Source organism: Lingula anatina, chromosome 6 (assembly GCF_051362555.1).
Source record: "Lingula anatina isolate TDL-2025a chromosome 6, LinAna3.0, whole genome shotgun sequence".
Lineage (NCBI taxonomy): Eukaryota > Metazoa > Brachiopoda > Lingulata > Lingulida > Lingulidae > Lingula > Lingula anatina.
In genome coordinates this window covers 10,871,686-10,889,022 of record NC_141772.1, presented here as the reverse complement: position 1 = coordinate 10,889,022, position 17,337 = coordinate 10,871,686, and the positions used below count along the sequence as shown (strand labels likewise).

The 17,337-nt window shown below is 35.9% G+C and overlaps 1 protein-coding gene across 4 annotated transcripts in view; it reads left to right on the top strand.

Annotated features, from left to right (window-relative positions):
- The window catches only part of LOC106178313 (uncharacterized), a 61,590-nt gene that overhangs the window by 15,856 nt on the left and 28,397 nt on the right, over window positions 1–17,337 (top strand). For 2 of the 4 annotated variants that reach the window (XM_087015852.1, XM_087015854.1), the window contains 13 exons: window positions 214–237; window positions 667–765; window positions 2,074–2,406; window positions 3,722–3,829; window positions 4,164–4,496; window positions 4,729–4,836; window positions 5,508–5,840; window positions 6,100–6,255; window positions 6,753–7,088; window positions 7,611–8,150; window positions 11,577–11,708; window positions 12,210–12,551; window positions 13,393–13,473. In XM_087015852.1, the coding sequence (XP_086871978.1) occupies window positions 214–237; window positions 667–765; window positions 2,074–2,406; window positions 3,722–3,829; window positions 4,164–4,496; window positions 4,729–4,836; window positions 5,508–5,840; window positions 6,100–6,255; window positions 6,753–7,088; window positions 7,611–8,150; window positions 11,577–11,708; window positions 12,210–12,551; window positions 13,393–13,473 (2,925 nt within the window). The remainder of the gene's footprint in view (window positions 1–213; window positions 238–666; window positions 766–2,073; window positions 2,407–3,721; window positions 3,830–4,163; window positions 4,497–4,728; window positions 4,837–5,507; window positions 5,841–6,099; window positions 6,256–6,752; window positions 7,089–7,610; window positions 8,151–11,576; window positions 11,709–12,209; window positions 12,552–13,392; window positions 13,474–17,337) is intronic. The other 2 variants (XM_087015855.1, XM_087015853.1) reach the window with 2 other exon arrangements.

The window sequence follows — 17,337 nt, the reverse complement described above, 5'->3', positions numbered from 1 at the left end:
TATTTATTGTGTTAATTTAAGTTTTTTCTTGTGTTGAATATTGAGGATATTTTGCATACTATGGATATTCTGGTAAAAATTGCTTCTAATTCAAAGTTCTTGGTTTGCACTATAGGAAAGGAAAATGAAAAGGGATTTTAACAGTAAAAAGTTAAAATTTAAAAAAAATTGAATCAAAACTCAATTAAAATGATATGTTCAATGCCATTTCAGGATCCTCTAGCTCTGGATATTCTGGTAATGTATTTCCTGTGAATTTTTTTTATATAAAGAAAATTAGGGAGAAACTTGAATTAATCTGACATATTCTTTCAAAATCAATCTGATAATACTATAATACAAGCTGATAAATGCTTCATGCACTATTCTTACTATACCTACCGAAAATGAAATAAATGTCTTGTGCAACTTTTTAATAGAGAACCTTTGTAGTTTTTATTTTGACTGGAAATTTTGAAGGAAGCCCTACAAGTGTACATGATCTAATCTTAAATATAAAAAGCAATATTCCAAGATGTGTCAGGTTTTTAAGATTTGTTGACACTAGTAAGCAAACCAATCAATAATCATTCAGTTAATTGTGACTGATTTTGACTTATATTGGTTCACATATTCCTATATATTTACATTGTCATGCTTAATACTTATTTGTATAATTTGATACAGGATATGCACCTGGCTTATGCAACTTTGGACCAGAGGATGGGATGTGTGACATAGTTCAGGCTCTTGATGATGATGGCAACTGGACTTTGAACACTAATGGTCAGTGTCGACATGGGAGACATTGATGTTGATAAACGCCAAGTCTGAGATAACTTTCTTAACTTTCTTTTGTAGTTTGTAGCAGTTTTAATTCTGTTTTAATGCCTTGTCTAATATAACTTATCTTTTTCCACTTGTAGTCTGAATTAATTCTAAGTCATTTATCCCCCTGGGGAGGAGGGTACGAAGTCAGAGGTTTCTCTTCAACATTGTAACATTTCTACATCGGGGTGAATTGGGCGTGGGAACACAGTTGGGCAGACTGGGGGTCAGCTTTTTTACCAGTGACTGTGATATCTTCACTTTCTTACCTCACATCAGTGAGTTAATTGTTGGACCTGCTGGGGGGGCTTTCATGTAGGGTTGAAACATGTTTAGTTTATAAAAATCTACTTTTTCACCAATGTTGCTCTACTCAGTAACTGGGCTTAGGTTTTTGTCTTAGACTATGGATCAATACAAAATTCTTTATAAAAACAAAGATTGAAAGGTGTTAAAATTCAGGCCTACCCAACTACCAGACTCGGCACCTAAGGATCCTGAATTAACCGGTATATTGGACCACGCTACCCGTTTTCAAGGTGTGTGTCAGATCGCATTTCGGAGTATCATACCCCAGAAAAAAATTTGTGGCACGACTGCGGGTTCATCCACGCTCGGCTGAACAACCTTAAACTGTACTCTTACTTTAGAGTACTCCATTTTATTGTCTCTATGGGGATATATGGGGACTTTACGGCATTCGGTTTGAATGTTTTAACCACTTTTGATAGGGCTTTTTTGCATTGTATTAGATTAATGTGGCAGTCTAAGGTGCATCTAGGTGGCTTTCAAATTTATGCACCTGGTTTTAAAATCATATAGCGATTTTACGACAATCGTTTACTATCCAATCAAGGTGACAGCCGAGCATGCCAGGGCTCATCCTGTCGGTGTTCTGGCTGATACTCCGAAATGCGATCTGACACACACCTTGAAAACGGGTAGTGTGGTCCGATATACCGGTTAATTCAGGATCCTTAGGTGCCGAGTCTGGTAGTTGGTTAGGCCTGAAATTTGGGCTGTCCATTTTATCTTTATTTGACAGGTTTTGCGCCTTTTCATAATTTATTGGATGGCATGTTCAGACTGGGGGTTGTATGATTTGCATGTGTCGTTGCTTAATTGCCAAAGCTAAAAATGCCCTTTTGTTTATAATAAATTTAAGTATTTATTACATATTTATGAAGTATTTGTGATCTGTTTCAAGTTAAGATGTTCACTGATGACATACAGAATTCATTTAAATCTGTTCTTATTGTTTTTCAGCTCGTCACCTACAACTCAATTGTTCACTGCAACCAGGCGACAGCAGACTTACAAGAACAGTTCAGCTTAACTACACCACCTGTGCTAGTGTTGGCATGGACATGAGGTACACTTCCCCGGATACATACTTCCTGTTCCTTGTCAGTGGGACAACAGGGAATGGAAGTTTGGATGAGGTGATAGGAAATGTGTCTGGTGGCAGAGAGTATCATTATGAGGTGCTGTCCAATACTGTGCCTCCTGGAAACTACATATTTGAGATAGTTGGACATTGTGGACAGGCTGGTGAGATGGTGGTCCATTATGGGGGAGGCTATGATGGAGAGTGCTATGGTAGGTACTAGTATATTTTAAGGTAGTGTCCTAATTAGGCCAACAGTTAGCACAAAGGTAGTCAACAAGTGTTGGGCATAGCAATTTTAGCCAACCTGTTTACTTCAACTTTGGTGTATTGCCAGATCGCCAGCGCTACTGCAGTAGCTGTTGACGCAGTGTGCCACATTAATGTGTGAGTGTTGTGTAGTGTAGCAACAACAGCAAAAGATTACTTGATGAATTTTTAAACATATTAATTAACTGCTATGCCTGTCCATTACTCACTGGATTCTCTGTGTGAAATGGGTACTTGACTGTGAAAAAAATTAAAAAAGTCAGTGGGTTTTTAAAAGTGAACCTGTTCAAAGGTTTCACTTAATGCCCCTATTTCACACAGACCACGAATCCCACGAATCACCAGGAATTGACAAATTTCAGGATTCGTGGTTGAATCGTAACCAGTGTGTGAAGTTCTTAACAAATTCATATATATTCATAGTCAGTTCTTGCAATTCTTGTTCAATCACGAACTGATAATGCCCCTATTTCACACAGACCACGAATCCCACGAATCGCCAGGAATTGACAAATTTCAGGATTCGTGGTTGAATCGTAATCAGTTCGTGAAGTTCTTAACAGATTCTTATATAATTGAAGTCAGTTCTTTCAATTCTTGATCAATCGAGAATTTGTGGCAAAAGTTTTGAGCTGTTCAAAATTTTGGCCATGAGCTCCCGATTCCAAAAAATCGTAGTGAATTTTTGACAATCTTTGTGCGATTCCAGCCGAATCCCACGAAAATTCGTAACACTATCGCACCTGTATCATAACTGAATCATAGAGCGTGTCTAATAAGGCCAGAAAATTTGCAAAATCTCACGAATCCTCACGAATCCTGAAAATTGTCAATTCCTGGCGATTTGTGGGATTTGTGGTCTGTGTGAAATAGAGGCCTAACAGGGTTGAATACATTATAAAGAACCATATTTGTCAAAATGGATTTAATTAAAGCAAGTCTTTCAAGAAAATTCCCTGGTACCAGATTGTACTACTCGTAGCTGCAATTAAAAAGGCATTAAATTTCATTGATAGTTGTTCACATGAAGGATATCTGCTTCAAGGTGATAATACATTTCCCCTGAAACACTGCTGTTACAGCATCAGCTCAGTTCTGTAAATTCACCACAAAAGATTTTTGATGTAACGGCAATTTTATTTCTGCATTATGTAAGCACATTAGGAAAATATTCTAAGGTATCTTACCCCTTTAAATGGCAACATCCTCTGAATGATTAAAACTTTGACTGTTATCTTGTTTTGTTCATCTCCTCAGATTATAATCAGCAGCAACCTAGCTATTGCAGCTTTGGACCAGAGGAGGGAATGTGTAACATAACACAAGATATAAATGATGATGGTAACTGGACACTTAATACTACAGGTGAGAAATTGATTAATGTGCTAGTATCTTGTCTGTCAGATGGCCAGTAGAATAATCAATGTCTTATATATAATTAATTGTAAGTCTCAGACTAAATGTGCAATTTGTCTAAAGATGCTTCACTTGTTTACCATACTTTTCAAATGTATTGTTAGAAATGAATGTCCCAGTACTTGCCTACTCAATTTTATTTCTAGATTCTACTAGAAAAGTTTATTAAGAAAACGAAATAGTGTCTTTAATGAAGAATATATTTAAGGTAGAAGTTATAATTAAGTAGCTGTAACCTTTTAGCATTTTAATAAAACAATATCCATATTAATTCAAATTTCAGCTCGTCAGCTTCAACTGAACTGCTCATCTCAACAAGGCGAAAGCAGACTTATAAGAACAATGCAGTTTTACCTCACCACCTGTGTCAACATTGGTATGGATATAAGTCTTGCTTCCCCTGATACATACTTTCTGTTCCTGGTTATTGGGACAGCAGGGAATGAAAGTATTCATGAGGTGATAGCCAATGTGTCTGGTGGTGGAGATTATCGTTATGAGTGGCTGAGCGATACTGTGCCTCCTGGAAATTATACATTTGAGATCATTGGACATTGTGGACAGAGTGGTCACATGGCAATCCACCAATCTGGTGGCTATGATGGACAATGTTATGGTAAGTAATTGAATATTTTAAGAAACAAAAAATTCCAACTATTATCTTTTGAACAAATTAAATGCCATATTTTTGTCATTATAGGATTCTCAGTATGATATCAAAATGTGAAAGTACATCTTTAGGTGGTGATGTTCAGTAGAAGGGAGTTAAGGTTGTCTTTAGGCCGTTTATAAGGTGTTTGTATCCTAAGAATGATTTAAAGTTTGGTTGTCTTTGTTCATTTCTTTAGATTATAATCAGCAGCAACCTAGCTATTGCAGCTTTGGACCAGAGGAGGGAATGTGTAACATAACACAAGATATAAATGATGACGGAAACTGGACACTTAATACTACAGGTGAGAATTTGATTAACCTGCTAGTGTCTTGCCTGTCAAGTGGTCAGTAAGATTAGCAGACTGGTGTCTTATTATATAAGACTAAATGTGCAGTCAGTCAAAAGATGTTCACATATTTTAATTTAAATAACCATTAATTTTCAAATTTCTATTGCAGTTGAGTGTAGCAGTACTTGCAGTTTTTCTTGCTCTATCTTATTTTAAAATTTCACTAGAAAAGTTGATTAAGGAAAATTCATGCAGGGTCTTTAATGAACAGCAGAATTAACAGTCAGGTTTTGTTTTTTAAAATACAACATAATATTGAAGGTGTTTATAATAAGCACAGATGTTAGTCTGAAATATAAAACTAGCAGATGTGGAATTCATTGAAAGATTTCAACAACTTTTATTCTTCAAAGATTATTTTTGAATTTTCATAATTGCCTTTATATCACAAAAACATAATTAAAATAATGAAAGTCCTTGCAGGAAAATCTTAAATATTCATAATGAAAATGCAATAATTATAATATGCTTTGGTAAGAAGAGTATTGCAAATGAGGACAAACTGTCTTCTGAATCAAAGGATATAATCAAAGGATAATTAAATACCTAAATTTTCATTATGACAGTGTTGAGACTTATTCCTAAGAATTTTGATTAAATAATAACTTTCATTCAAATTTCAGCTCGTCAGCTTCAACTGAACTGCTCATCTCAACCAGGCGACAGCAGACTTATAAGAACAATGCAGTTTAACCTCACCACCTGTGCCAACATTGGTATGGACATGATGCTTGCTTCCCCTGATACATACTTCCTGTTCCTAGTTAGTGGGACAGCAGGGAATGAAAGTATTCATGAGGTGATAGCCAATGTGTCTGGTGGTGGAGGTTATCGTTATGAGTGGCTGAGCGATACTGTGCCTCCTGGAAATTATACATTTGAGATCATTGGACATTGTGGACAGAGTGGTCACATGGCAATCCACCAATCTGGTGGCTATGATGGGTACTGTCATGGTATGTATCAAAAAATGCATTCTAGACTTGTCGGTATGAATAACATATTTTGAAAATGGGAACTAAATCAATTTTTTCTACTAAGCCTGTTTGTACTTTTGTATGTGCCGATTCTGAAATGCTTCTATCAGTTAACTTTAAAATGCAGTTAATGGTCATTCAGTTAACTTCAAAATGAATGTTAACATTTGATTAGTACACAAAATGATATGACTTGTACAATTAATAGTTTTGAACCAAAGCCTTCTATAATTAACAGATGGTGCCACTGGAGATAGTGGATATAGTGGTGACAGTGGATATAGGGGTTATACTGGTGATGGTGGTTACCTGTGCCATTTTGGACCATATGACAGGATGTGTGACATAGTTCAGGATAATGCTGATAATGGAAACTGGACTCTGAATGTTAATGGTCAGTTAAAACTGCTGAGGTGTTTAATGATTAAGATTGGGAAAGCTGACCAAAAACACTACTGTTGTTGGCCCCCTTAGTGGGGGGGGGGGGGGGGGGGGGGGGGGGGGGGGGGGCTTTATTACCATTAGATTTCAAGACATTATTTAACAGTTTTAGAATTTATGGATGATGATCATCATACAACCTTTGAATACACGGATTCTGCTGATAATTCTTTTTTTTTTTACTTTATGATTGTAGAGGGTGATTGCACATTTAGTGTTTGGAATGTTTTTCCACTGTAATAACAATAAAACATTTAGATCAGTGAATTGCCTTTTAAATGGCAGTAAAATTGACTGGTTCAAGAAATGTTACCATTATTAGTTAAGATTTTTTCATCACTTATTGACAAATAATTAAAAATAATTTTGCAAAATTTTTTTCTAATGAGATTAGTTTGCAACAGAAGTTAATATAAATTATTCAAAATTGGAATTTTCTGTTGCATTCAGAGAACAGATTACAGCTGAACTGTTCACAAGAGTCCGGCAGCAGCAGACTTTTTAGAGAAATACAGTTCCAACACACCACATGTGCCTTTGTTGAAATGGAAATGATAGGCACCTCAGCTGGCTCATACTTCCTGTTCTCTGCACAAGGGACAACAGCCAATAACAGCTTTGATGAGGTGATATCCAATGTGTCTGGTAGCGAAGGGTATTACTATGGCCGGGAATCGTACCCTGTGCCTCCAGGAAATTATACATTTTATATAGAAGGCTACTGTGGGGGGAGTGGAGGGATGGTGATAAGGCAAGTGGGAGGATACGATGGTGATTGCAATCGTGGTGAGTATTCCTAGAAAAAATAGAAATCTGAACATGCGAAATGATCTTACTAATAATTTTTGCATGCCCAGTGGATAGATATGAATATTTAACTTATGCCCCAGCATGTACAGTTTGACAAGTATTATACCATAGTACAACCAAATGACACTAGACTACAAGTACAATAACACGAGACATATTATTATTATATATATAGATATTATAAGCACATATCTAAGAAGATAAGTAAGTGCTGTACTGTATCTAACTGCTGGCAAATTTATACTTTTACATCTTCTCATTAACCAAAGAAAAAGTGTAAGTTAAAGACAAATACCAATATGGTGTTTGAAACTTGGCCTTAATGGCCCCTTTGATTGAAAGGTCCCTCTGGTAAAAGAATAGTGTAAAGTTATTATTATATAGTATTAGATGATGTTGAGTTATTACAATTACATAATGTTATAACATAGATAATAAATATCCAAGCTTCCCTGTGTTGCCATGATCTATTGCATTCATTTCATGTCAATGTAATAGGTGGAAATCAGCAGAACTGGCCCATGGTCTGGTGTTATCCTGGAGTCTCCATCAACACTTGTGAGGCAGGACATTTGATCTCTGATGATGGAAATTACCCTGACTATGAAAATAACACTCACTATGGCAATAACACTTACTATGGTAATGAAACTTACTTCGGAAACTATACTTACAATGGTAATGATACTAACTTTGGAAATTACACTTACTATGGTAATGATACTGACTTTGGGAATTACACTTACAATGGTAATGATACTAACTTTGGGAATTACACGTACTATGGTAATGACACTAACTTTGGAAATTACACTTTGTTTGGAAATGATACTAATTTTGGCAACAGCACCTTTTATGGGAATTACACGGATGATGGAAATACTAACTATGGCAACAACACCTTTTATGGGAATTACACGGATGATGGAAATACTAACTATGGCAACAGCACCTTTTATGGGAATTACACGGATGATGGAAATACTAACTATGGCAACAACACCAGCTATGGCAATGCTGCTAACACCACAAGAACCTGTAAGTATATAATTAACTTAGGCCACACTTTTTTATTTTTATGGATGACATCCTCTGGGGACCCCAAAATCGGCGCGAGCGGGCGAAAAAAAAAAACAGTCCAAAAAAAAAACTGCTTAAGAAAAGTTATGTTTTCAGTACACAGCTGGAAACACTAATTTACCACAGAAACACGTATCAAACTAACAACATGTCTTTATCCATGCTCTCAAAATATTAAAGCATTGTGAATAGGGCCTACTTCGTAGAAAGGTAAAAAGTCATGAATATATATATGTGCTGCATATTACCAAATCTATTTAAGGTTATTTCATGCATTCTGTTGGTATAGCAATCAATAAAACAAATATCAAATAAACAGCGTGTCTTTATTTGTACTCTCAGAAAATTTAAGCATTGTGAACACTTCACAAAATTGTTAAAAAATGAAGCAAAGATAGGCCTATGCTTCCTACTACCAAATCTAAAAAAGGTAATTTCGGTCGATGCCATTTTGTCTACTTCGACTCACCACGACGCTCTTGTCGACCCTTTTTTCGCTACAAAAAAAAAAAAAAAAAACTGGTACGGTAAAGTCTTGAAAATTTCGTCGTTCTTGAAAATTTCGTCGGCAGACGATTTTCCGCCGACGTAATTTTTTTCCCTTTGAAAACTTCGTCGACCTTGAAAATGAGGCACTCGATAATTTTTGAAAAGTTCGTCACCAAATATGGCCGCGTTGTCCAGCTCAAACATGAAGGTAATGCGTCAGTTGATTCAAGACAATGATACGATCAGGATATCATTGCCGATAACACTCTCAATGGGAGATAGGAACAATAGTGCGCCCCTGCGAGCGGTTACTCACAATATAGATGGTTTAGATGTGAATTCCCGTTCTCAATTGCGGGAACGTCGGCCTTTTGTCTTTAGTTTCATTACTATTACCTGGCTTAAGGTGCGTTATCAAGCCGGCAAATAGAAGCCACAGGCCGCGGCTTTGTTATTTGTAACGCCGTTATTGTTATCGGCGGCTGTTCTAAATGAGGAAGACACAATGAAAAAAATCAAGATATTATCTCGAAGTGAAATGTACCCGTCTCTTCTATTCATGTCCTTGTTCAATTTAGGACCATTTAACGATTACCTGGCTCGTACATGGAGATCGTTCGCAATGCGAATGGGACGAGATGGCAATTTTCAGATCCTCAACGGGAGATCGTTCGCGATGTAAGCGAGAATAAAATGCACTTTTCATATTAGTTCAAGGGAACTTCGTTCGTGGAAGATCGTCAGCAGGAGATCATTATTTTACCCCCCCCTCCCCCTTTGAATTTTATAAATAATATATATTTTTCATTTTATCTTTAACCCCCCCCCTTCCCCCGCTCACGGCATATCTTCAGCGGAGAATCGTTTGCGTACTATCGTTAAGACTTTGTTCGCGTAAAATTGTCAGAGGGAGATCGTTCGCGATTCGAGCGAGACGAAAAGGCAATTTTCATATCTTCATCGGGAGATTGTTCGCGATGTAAGCAATAATAAAATGCAGTTTTCATATTAGTTCAAGGAACTTAGTTTGCGAACGATCGTCAGCGGGAGATAATTATTTTAACCCCGCCTCCCCCTTTGAATATTATAAATAATATATATATTTAGTTTTATCTTTAACCCCCCTTTCCCCGCTCACGGCATATCTTCGGCGGAGAATCGTTTGCGTAATATCGTCAGGACTTTGTTCGCATAAAATCGTCAGAGGGAGATCGTTCGCGATCCGAGCGAGACGAAAAGGCAATTTTCATATCATCATCGGGAGATCGTTCGCGATGTAAGCAAAAATGAAATGCAATTTTCATATTAGTTCAAGGGATTTAGGGAACTTCATTCGCGGAAGATCGTCAGCGGGAGATCATTATTTAACCCCACCCCCTCCCAAACACACTTTGGATTTTTTTTAAATATTCATTTTCAGTCAGCTAAAAATGACCCATCTATCTAGCTAGAGACATATCTGTGAATATATGTAAAAATCTATCAGTCACCCTGGTAGAGGGTACTCACGGCATATGTTCGGCGGAGAATCGTTTGCGTAATATCGTCAGGACTTTGTTCACGTAAGATCGTAAGAGGGAGATCGTTCGCGATCCGAGCGAGACGAAAAGGCAATTTTCATATCGTTTTCGGGAGATCGTTCGCGATGTAAGACACTGACACTCAATCATGGGAAAAGACCTATGCAACAAACGTTCCCAAGTGCGTAATTTTTTTAATATGTCGCGTCCAGGTTATGATGCAAGGTTGCAATTAGGCTTATCTTGATCCTTCTCCTCTATCAGGAAGTAGGTTTCTTACCGAGAAAATAATTCTCAACATGTTTTCGGGTACAGTAAGTTAAATATAACTTAATCGAGATGCACTAATAAATAGATTATTATTTACCACCAGGAAATGACTTAGGAAGTAGTAATAAATATCCCACAATATAGGAGGGTCAAAGATAACAGTCGCTAAGGATAAAAGCCCAAAGGCCGGATTTTTGAAAATTTCGTCATACCCAGGAGTCGGGGAGAGGTAATTTTGAAAAATTAGTCGGATTTACATAATTAAAAATATTAATTAATTTTTAAGCGACGAAATTTTCAAGACTTTACCGTAAGCCTATGTGCTGCTTTGGACAGAATGTCACTGAAATTTTCCGGGCGATGATCGCTGGCCAGAATGTCACTGAAATTTTCCGGGCGATGATCGCTGGCCGCGGCCAGCCTTTCGTATAATTGTAAAAATGTGATATCTCCATGTCCAATATCAATGGCAAACCAATCCAAAACGACGGCCCCCGTTCTCTTTATGACTTTAATTGTCGTGTATTTTGAAATTAATGCTAGAGATGAATTTGACGGCAAAGCGGCCATATTTCCACGTGGTGATAATACGCATGCGCAGAAAGCTCATTTTCCGCACTCGGAACTACTCGGATATCTCCGCAGTCGACAATGACAGCATGGAGCTTGCGGAATTAGCCGAGGATTGCCGATTGCATTTTCCGGCAAATTCAATAACGACGTTTGCGGCAACCGACTTCCTTGGGGGGGGAGGGGGTTTTTTTTTTTTTTTTTTTTTTTTTGGAGAACGGACGAAAATCGGTGCGCGCGCAGGATGTCATCCATAAAATTAAAAAAGTGTGGCCTTATGTTTAAGCTGAACCTCCATCCCAAATTAAATGTATTTTAGGTAGAGAAAATTGTTACAGCAGGGTAGAACTAAGATCAACAAATGGGAGGAGGGGCTGGTAATACTGTAGCACTAGAGAGGCTATAGGTATCACCAGCCTGCTGGGGGTTGTTCTTCTTAATTGCTATGTTCTTGAGATTAGTTAGTGAATCATTAAATTATTTTGTTTATCTATTTATTATACATTTTTGTATGAAACTTATCTTTTACTTTTAGACACCAGTACAACGATGAGCCCTCAATTTCTGCGATGGCTTCAGTATCATCATGTCTTTGCCTGTAATATCACAAAAAATGAAATGTGTGGTTTCAATCAGAATTATACAGCAGACTTCAACTGGACCCTTAGTAAGTATTTTTATGACATTAACAGACAGTGGTATAAGGTATAATGTGCATGTATTAATACTAGAACCCTATCTTGAAACTGTAGCTATACATACAATGTACATGTACATGCCTGGAAGTTACATATATTGGTATAAAACAAGATTAAAATCTTACTGTGCATATGTTAATGAAGGTGTAGGCTTCAATATTTAGCCAAACATAGTGAAAGTACTAGTGGAAAGAATAGTAGACTTTTTGAAAATATGACTTATTTCTACTTTTCATTCATCCAAAAGCAAAAAAAAAAGATGCTATAACTTCACTTTCTACTCTGACTTTCATAGATATACATGTGTATTATAGTATGTATATGTCAACCATCAGAAGGCAGGCGTGCGCACACACACACACACACACACACACACACACACACATGCTTGCTCAAAGTTTATATATATATATATATATATATATATTACAATGAATTCCTTCTATTTCATGCCTGTTTCTATATTTCAGCCCACCATGGACTGATGTTGAACTGCTCCCAGCGGCAGATTGATGACGAGGCAATTGTTTCCATGAGAGACTTCATGAATGTGACACAGGAAACTTGTGCCTCCGTTGTGTACCAAAAGCGCGATGTTAACACTGTCCTTCAGAGCTGGGTGATCTATGAGCAAGGAGAACCACAGCTTCTAGCTCACCTCCCAGAGCTACAGTTTGGCTACGAGGTGATTGCTGCTGGAATAACAGTGCCTCCTGGCATGTACAGATTTGGCTTTCTTGGAGGATGTACTTCTGGAGGGAGAGTGCAGGCGAATCTCACAAGGATTGCTTTTCTTCCTGGGACTTGTCAAGGTGATTGTTTTTTCCCCCCATTATGAAAATTTCCTTTAGGACATCCTACGGGACTCCTGTAGGACTCTGTAAGAATTCTAATGCCCTAACAGATTCCTATCTAGGACATACTGTATTAGGGCTTGTAAATGTTTTGTTGTGCATGAAGATATACTGGTGCTGCTTAAACTCTGATGAAACATTTTGCATCAGAAAAATTTTCATTTGGAAATAATTTTGGTGTGAAAAATTTAATAAATGATAAATTAAAAGTATAATGGCAGCAATCAACCCTTTTGCCCAATTTGCTCTAGGTCTGGATTTTAAGCAAAAAGAGAAAATATACAACTGACCATATAAACCAAGCCAAAACCCTCAACTAGCTTATATTTTTCATGTTTTAGAAGGTAACATATGTAATTCACGGAAATCAAGAGTTTGATCAACCAGAAGCAAGGGTACTTAATTTAATACCAGTGAACAAAATGAATTTTTTATACAATTTATTAATTTTGGTTGTATATTTATGTTTGATGCCCAAAAGCATTGAAATGATATCTGTGAAAGATTACTTGTTAAAAATGCTGACATTTTGAAGAAATATGATGCTTTAGAAGGTTAATGATAATTAAGAATTTATAATGTAAACAACTGTGCCATGCATTCTCTTAGCAAAAGCAGGTGCATAGATGTCTAAACGATTCTTCGCATCTTATTTTCTTCATATTAATCATGGCTTCAGCTTGATATGTTTTTGAATCTGGTATTTTTTTATTAATGCTTTTAGATCAGTTATGAATATTAAAGTAAATTCTGCCTCTCAAAATCTCTCATGAAATATATCTGTGTGGTTTTGTTGTAGAATGGGTTAATGATCTTGCACCCATCGTTCCAAGTGATGTTTTGGTTCTACCTCCACCTGAACCATTTGAACCCATTGTTGGTAAGTTGATGATATTAGAGAGCTTTCACAAACTGCCAATCATGAAATGTGTACTATATGCCATCACATAACACTCATCATAACCTCATTTTGGGTACTTATACTGTTTGTTGTTCCATGTTACAAAGATTTCTTCAATTCATGCATTGAGTCAATAATTTATTTTCTTGCAACCCCAAATAAAGCTGGTATTTAGTACAGATGGGCCTATTTACTCACTGAGCACAGCTGCCTTCATGGAGCATATACTAGTAAAATACTCCTTGCCACTCTTTGTTTTTATGTACAGACACAGATGTGTCTGTACATATAGCCATCATCTGCGTCTGTCGTCGCCGTCGCCGTCGCCGTCGTCGCCGTCGCCGTGCACTTTTACCGATAACACGATAAGTGGAAAACTGTTTTTTCTTTTGGCTTGAAACTTACAGAACTGATGAATATTCATAATACGCAGGTCAAGTTCGAAAATCAGCATGATCGGGTCATTTTTAGGGAATTTATGCTGTTTTTTCACTTTTTTCAGCATATATGCAGCACCGATAACACGATAAGTGGAAAACCATGTTACCTTTTGGCTTGAAACTTACAGAACTGATGAATATTCATAATACGCAGGTCAAGTTCGAAAATCAGCATGATCGGGTCACTTATAGGGAATTTATGCTGTTTTTTCACTTTTTTCAGCATATATACAGCACCGATAACACGATAAGTGGATAACTATTTTACTTTTTGGCTTGAAACTTACAGATCTGATGAATATTTATAACACGCAGGTCAAGTTCGAAAATCAGCGTGATTGGGTCATTTTTAGTGAATTTAGGCTATTTTTTCTCTTTTTTCAGCATATATGCAGCACCGATAACACCATAAATGGAAAACCATTTTACCTTTTGGCTTGAAACTTACAGAACTGATGAATATTCATAATACGCAGGTAAAGTTCGAAAATCAGCATGATCGGGCCATTTTTAGGGAAGTTATGCTGTTTTTTCACTTCTTTCAACATATATGCAACACTAATAACACAATATAAGAAAAACAGATAGGCCAATTGTCATTATACTCACAGGAGTAGTAAAACTAACTAAAACGCAGGTTGATTTCCAAAATCAGCATAATCGGGCCATTCTTTTAGAAGTTATGCTGTTTTTTCTTATTTCCTCAGATTCAATTGTTAGGCATGTTAACAGTCTCATTATTGAACTAATAAGATACGTAAAAGTGTTTGTTTGACATTTCCTGCATCTTAATAACATTGTTAGTTGATTATGTAAAAATGATGGTAAACTTGTTATTGTGTATTATGTTATAAAGTGTCAAAAATGGAAATAAACAAATATCATTGCAGTTTGTCAGATTCAATCATCTACTATATTCATTATCTCAGAATGGAGGAAATTGGACATTTAACACTGTTCTATTGATATTTTTCCCATCTCATCAATTTTCTTAGTTGATCATATACAAATGGTAGAAAACTGTTTATTTTGTTTTATGTTAAAAAAGTGTTTTAAAAATGGAAGTAAACCCATTGCAGAACAGTGCTGTCTTGTTTCAGCATATATGCAGCACCGATAACACGATAAGTGGAAAACCATTTTACCTTTTCCCTTGAAACTTACAAAACTGATGAATATTCATAATACACAGGTCAAGTTCGAAAATCAGCATGATCGGGTCATTTTTAGGGAAGTTATGCTGTTTTTCACTTTTTTCACCATATATGCAACACTGATAACATGATAAGTGAAAAATCATTTTACCTTTTGGCTTGAAACTTGCAGAACTAATGAATATTCATATTACGCAGGTCAAGTTCGAAAATCATCATGATTGGGTCATTTTTAGGGTAGTTATGCTGTTTTTTCACTTTCTTCAGCATATATGCAGCACCGATAACACGATAAGTGGAAATCCATTTTACCTTTTGGTTTCAAACTTACAGAACTGATGAATATTCATAATATGCAGGTCAAGTTTGAAAATCAGTATGATTGGGTCATTTTTAGGGAAGTTATGCTGTTTTTCACTTTTTTCAGCATATATGCAACACTGATAACATGATAAGTGGAAAACCATTTAACCTTTTGGTTTGAAACTTGCAGAACTAATGAGTATTCATAATACGCTGGTCAAGTTTGAAAATCAGCATGATCGGGTCATTTTTAGGGAAGTAATGCTGTTTTTTCACTTTTTTCAGCATGTATGCAACACCTTTGTGCTATATGACGGTACTGTATGGATAGCAGTCTTTAAAATTGTCCCTTGGGTGATCACTAATTAAATTAAGGTCTATAAAGTCACTTGCCTACTCATTAATTTTCAATTGGCCACTAAATGAGATTACATAAAACACTCCTTGAGATTTCCCTGTAAAGTCCCATAGGTTTAGCTCTCTTAACTGTGTCACAAAATTAGGATTTGGTGATAATTGTGCAGATAAATGGTGTTTAACATTGCAAATAATTTACAACAAAAAGAATGTGTTATGCCAACATGCTATAGATGCATAACAGTGCTTTATTTTTCTCAAACTTGGTGGGGTTATTAATATCAAGTTAATACAGCTAGATTAAAAGTTTGAATAGCAGCTTTATTGGAATTTTTTACGTTTTATTTAAAATTTTTTTAAAATTATTTTTCAAACACTAGCATCTTCAAGATGTGATTTTATACTCCCATCCACCAGAAGTGCTGTGCATTTTCTGTTTTTTTGTATATAATTGTTATTTCTTCAGATTTAATTCTTAGGCATGTTAACAGTCTCATTATGGAACTAATAAGATATGTAAAAGTGTTGTTTTGACATTTTCTGCTTCTTAACAATATTGTTTGTTGATTATATAAAAATGACGGTAAACCTGTTATAATATTGTGCATTGTGTAATAAAGTATCATAAATGGAAAGGAACTCATCATTGCAGTTTGTCAGATTTAATCATTCACTATGTTCAGCATCTGCAAATGGAGCAAATTGGACATTGAAAATTGTTCTATTGATATTTTTCCTATGTCAACAATTTTCCTAGTTGAACATTTAAAAATGACAGTTTATTGATCATTTTGTTTTAAAAAAGGTGTTGAAAATGGAAAGAAAATCATTTCAGTACAGTTATCTCTTGTTTACATTTTGGCATTTTGAAAGTGTGACTCTGAACTTCCATGGCCTTGAAGACCTTCCCAAATCACATTTTCTGAATATTCATGATACTTTTATTTTTTTTATAAAAAATTTGATGGTCATTATGCTGTTAAGTATTATGTTTTATTGCATGAAAGTTGAAGAAAACCCTATTTTGGACACTGCTGCCAGGATAGCGATTAAGGGAAAACCATGTTACTTACGATACTGAAACTTAGTGAAAAGTTTCATAAGACAGAAGTGCGCAGCTTGTGTTTGAAAACCAGTGTGATTGTTTTCTGTTTTGGAGGCAATGCAGGTTTATAGTGTGCTATACTGGCATTTTCAAGTTGTGACTTATCACTCCCATCTGCCAGGAGCCCTGTACTCTTACTTTGTAACATTTTCTGTATTTTGTTAAGTTACAAGAATGATTCTTAGGATTGACATACAGCCAAAAAAAAAAAATTAATAATATATATATATATATATATATATATATATATATATATATATATATATATATATATATATATATATATATATATATATATAATGAGTTTAAGCAATTTGTTTTTGTGTGTGTAATTTTCACTGTACCTCATTCTGGCATTTCCAAAGTTTAACTCTTATCAGCCTGACACCTTAGGGACTATTTCCAGACCCTATCACGCTAACTGTGGATGGATCTATCTCCATGGGAATTCTCGCTAAATTGCAATCAATGTAAGTGGCTTAGT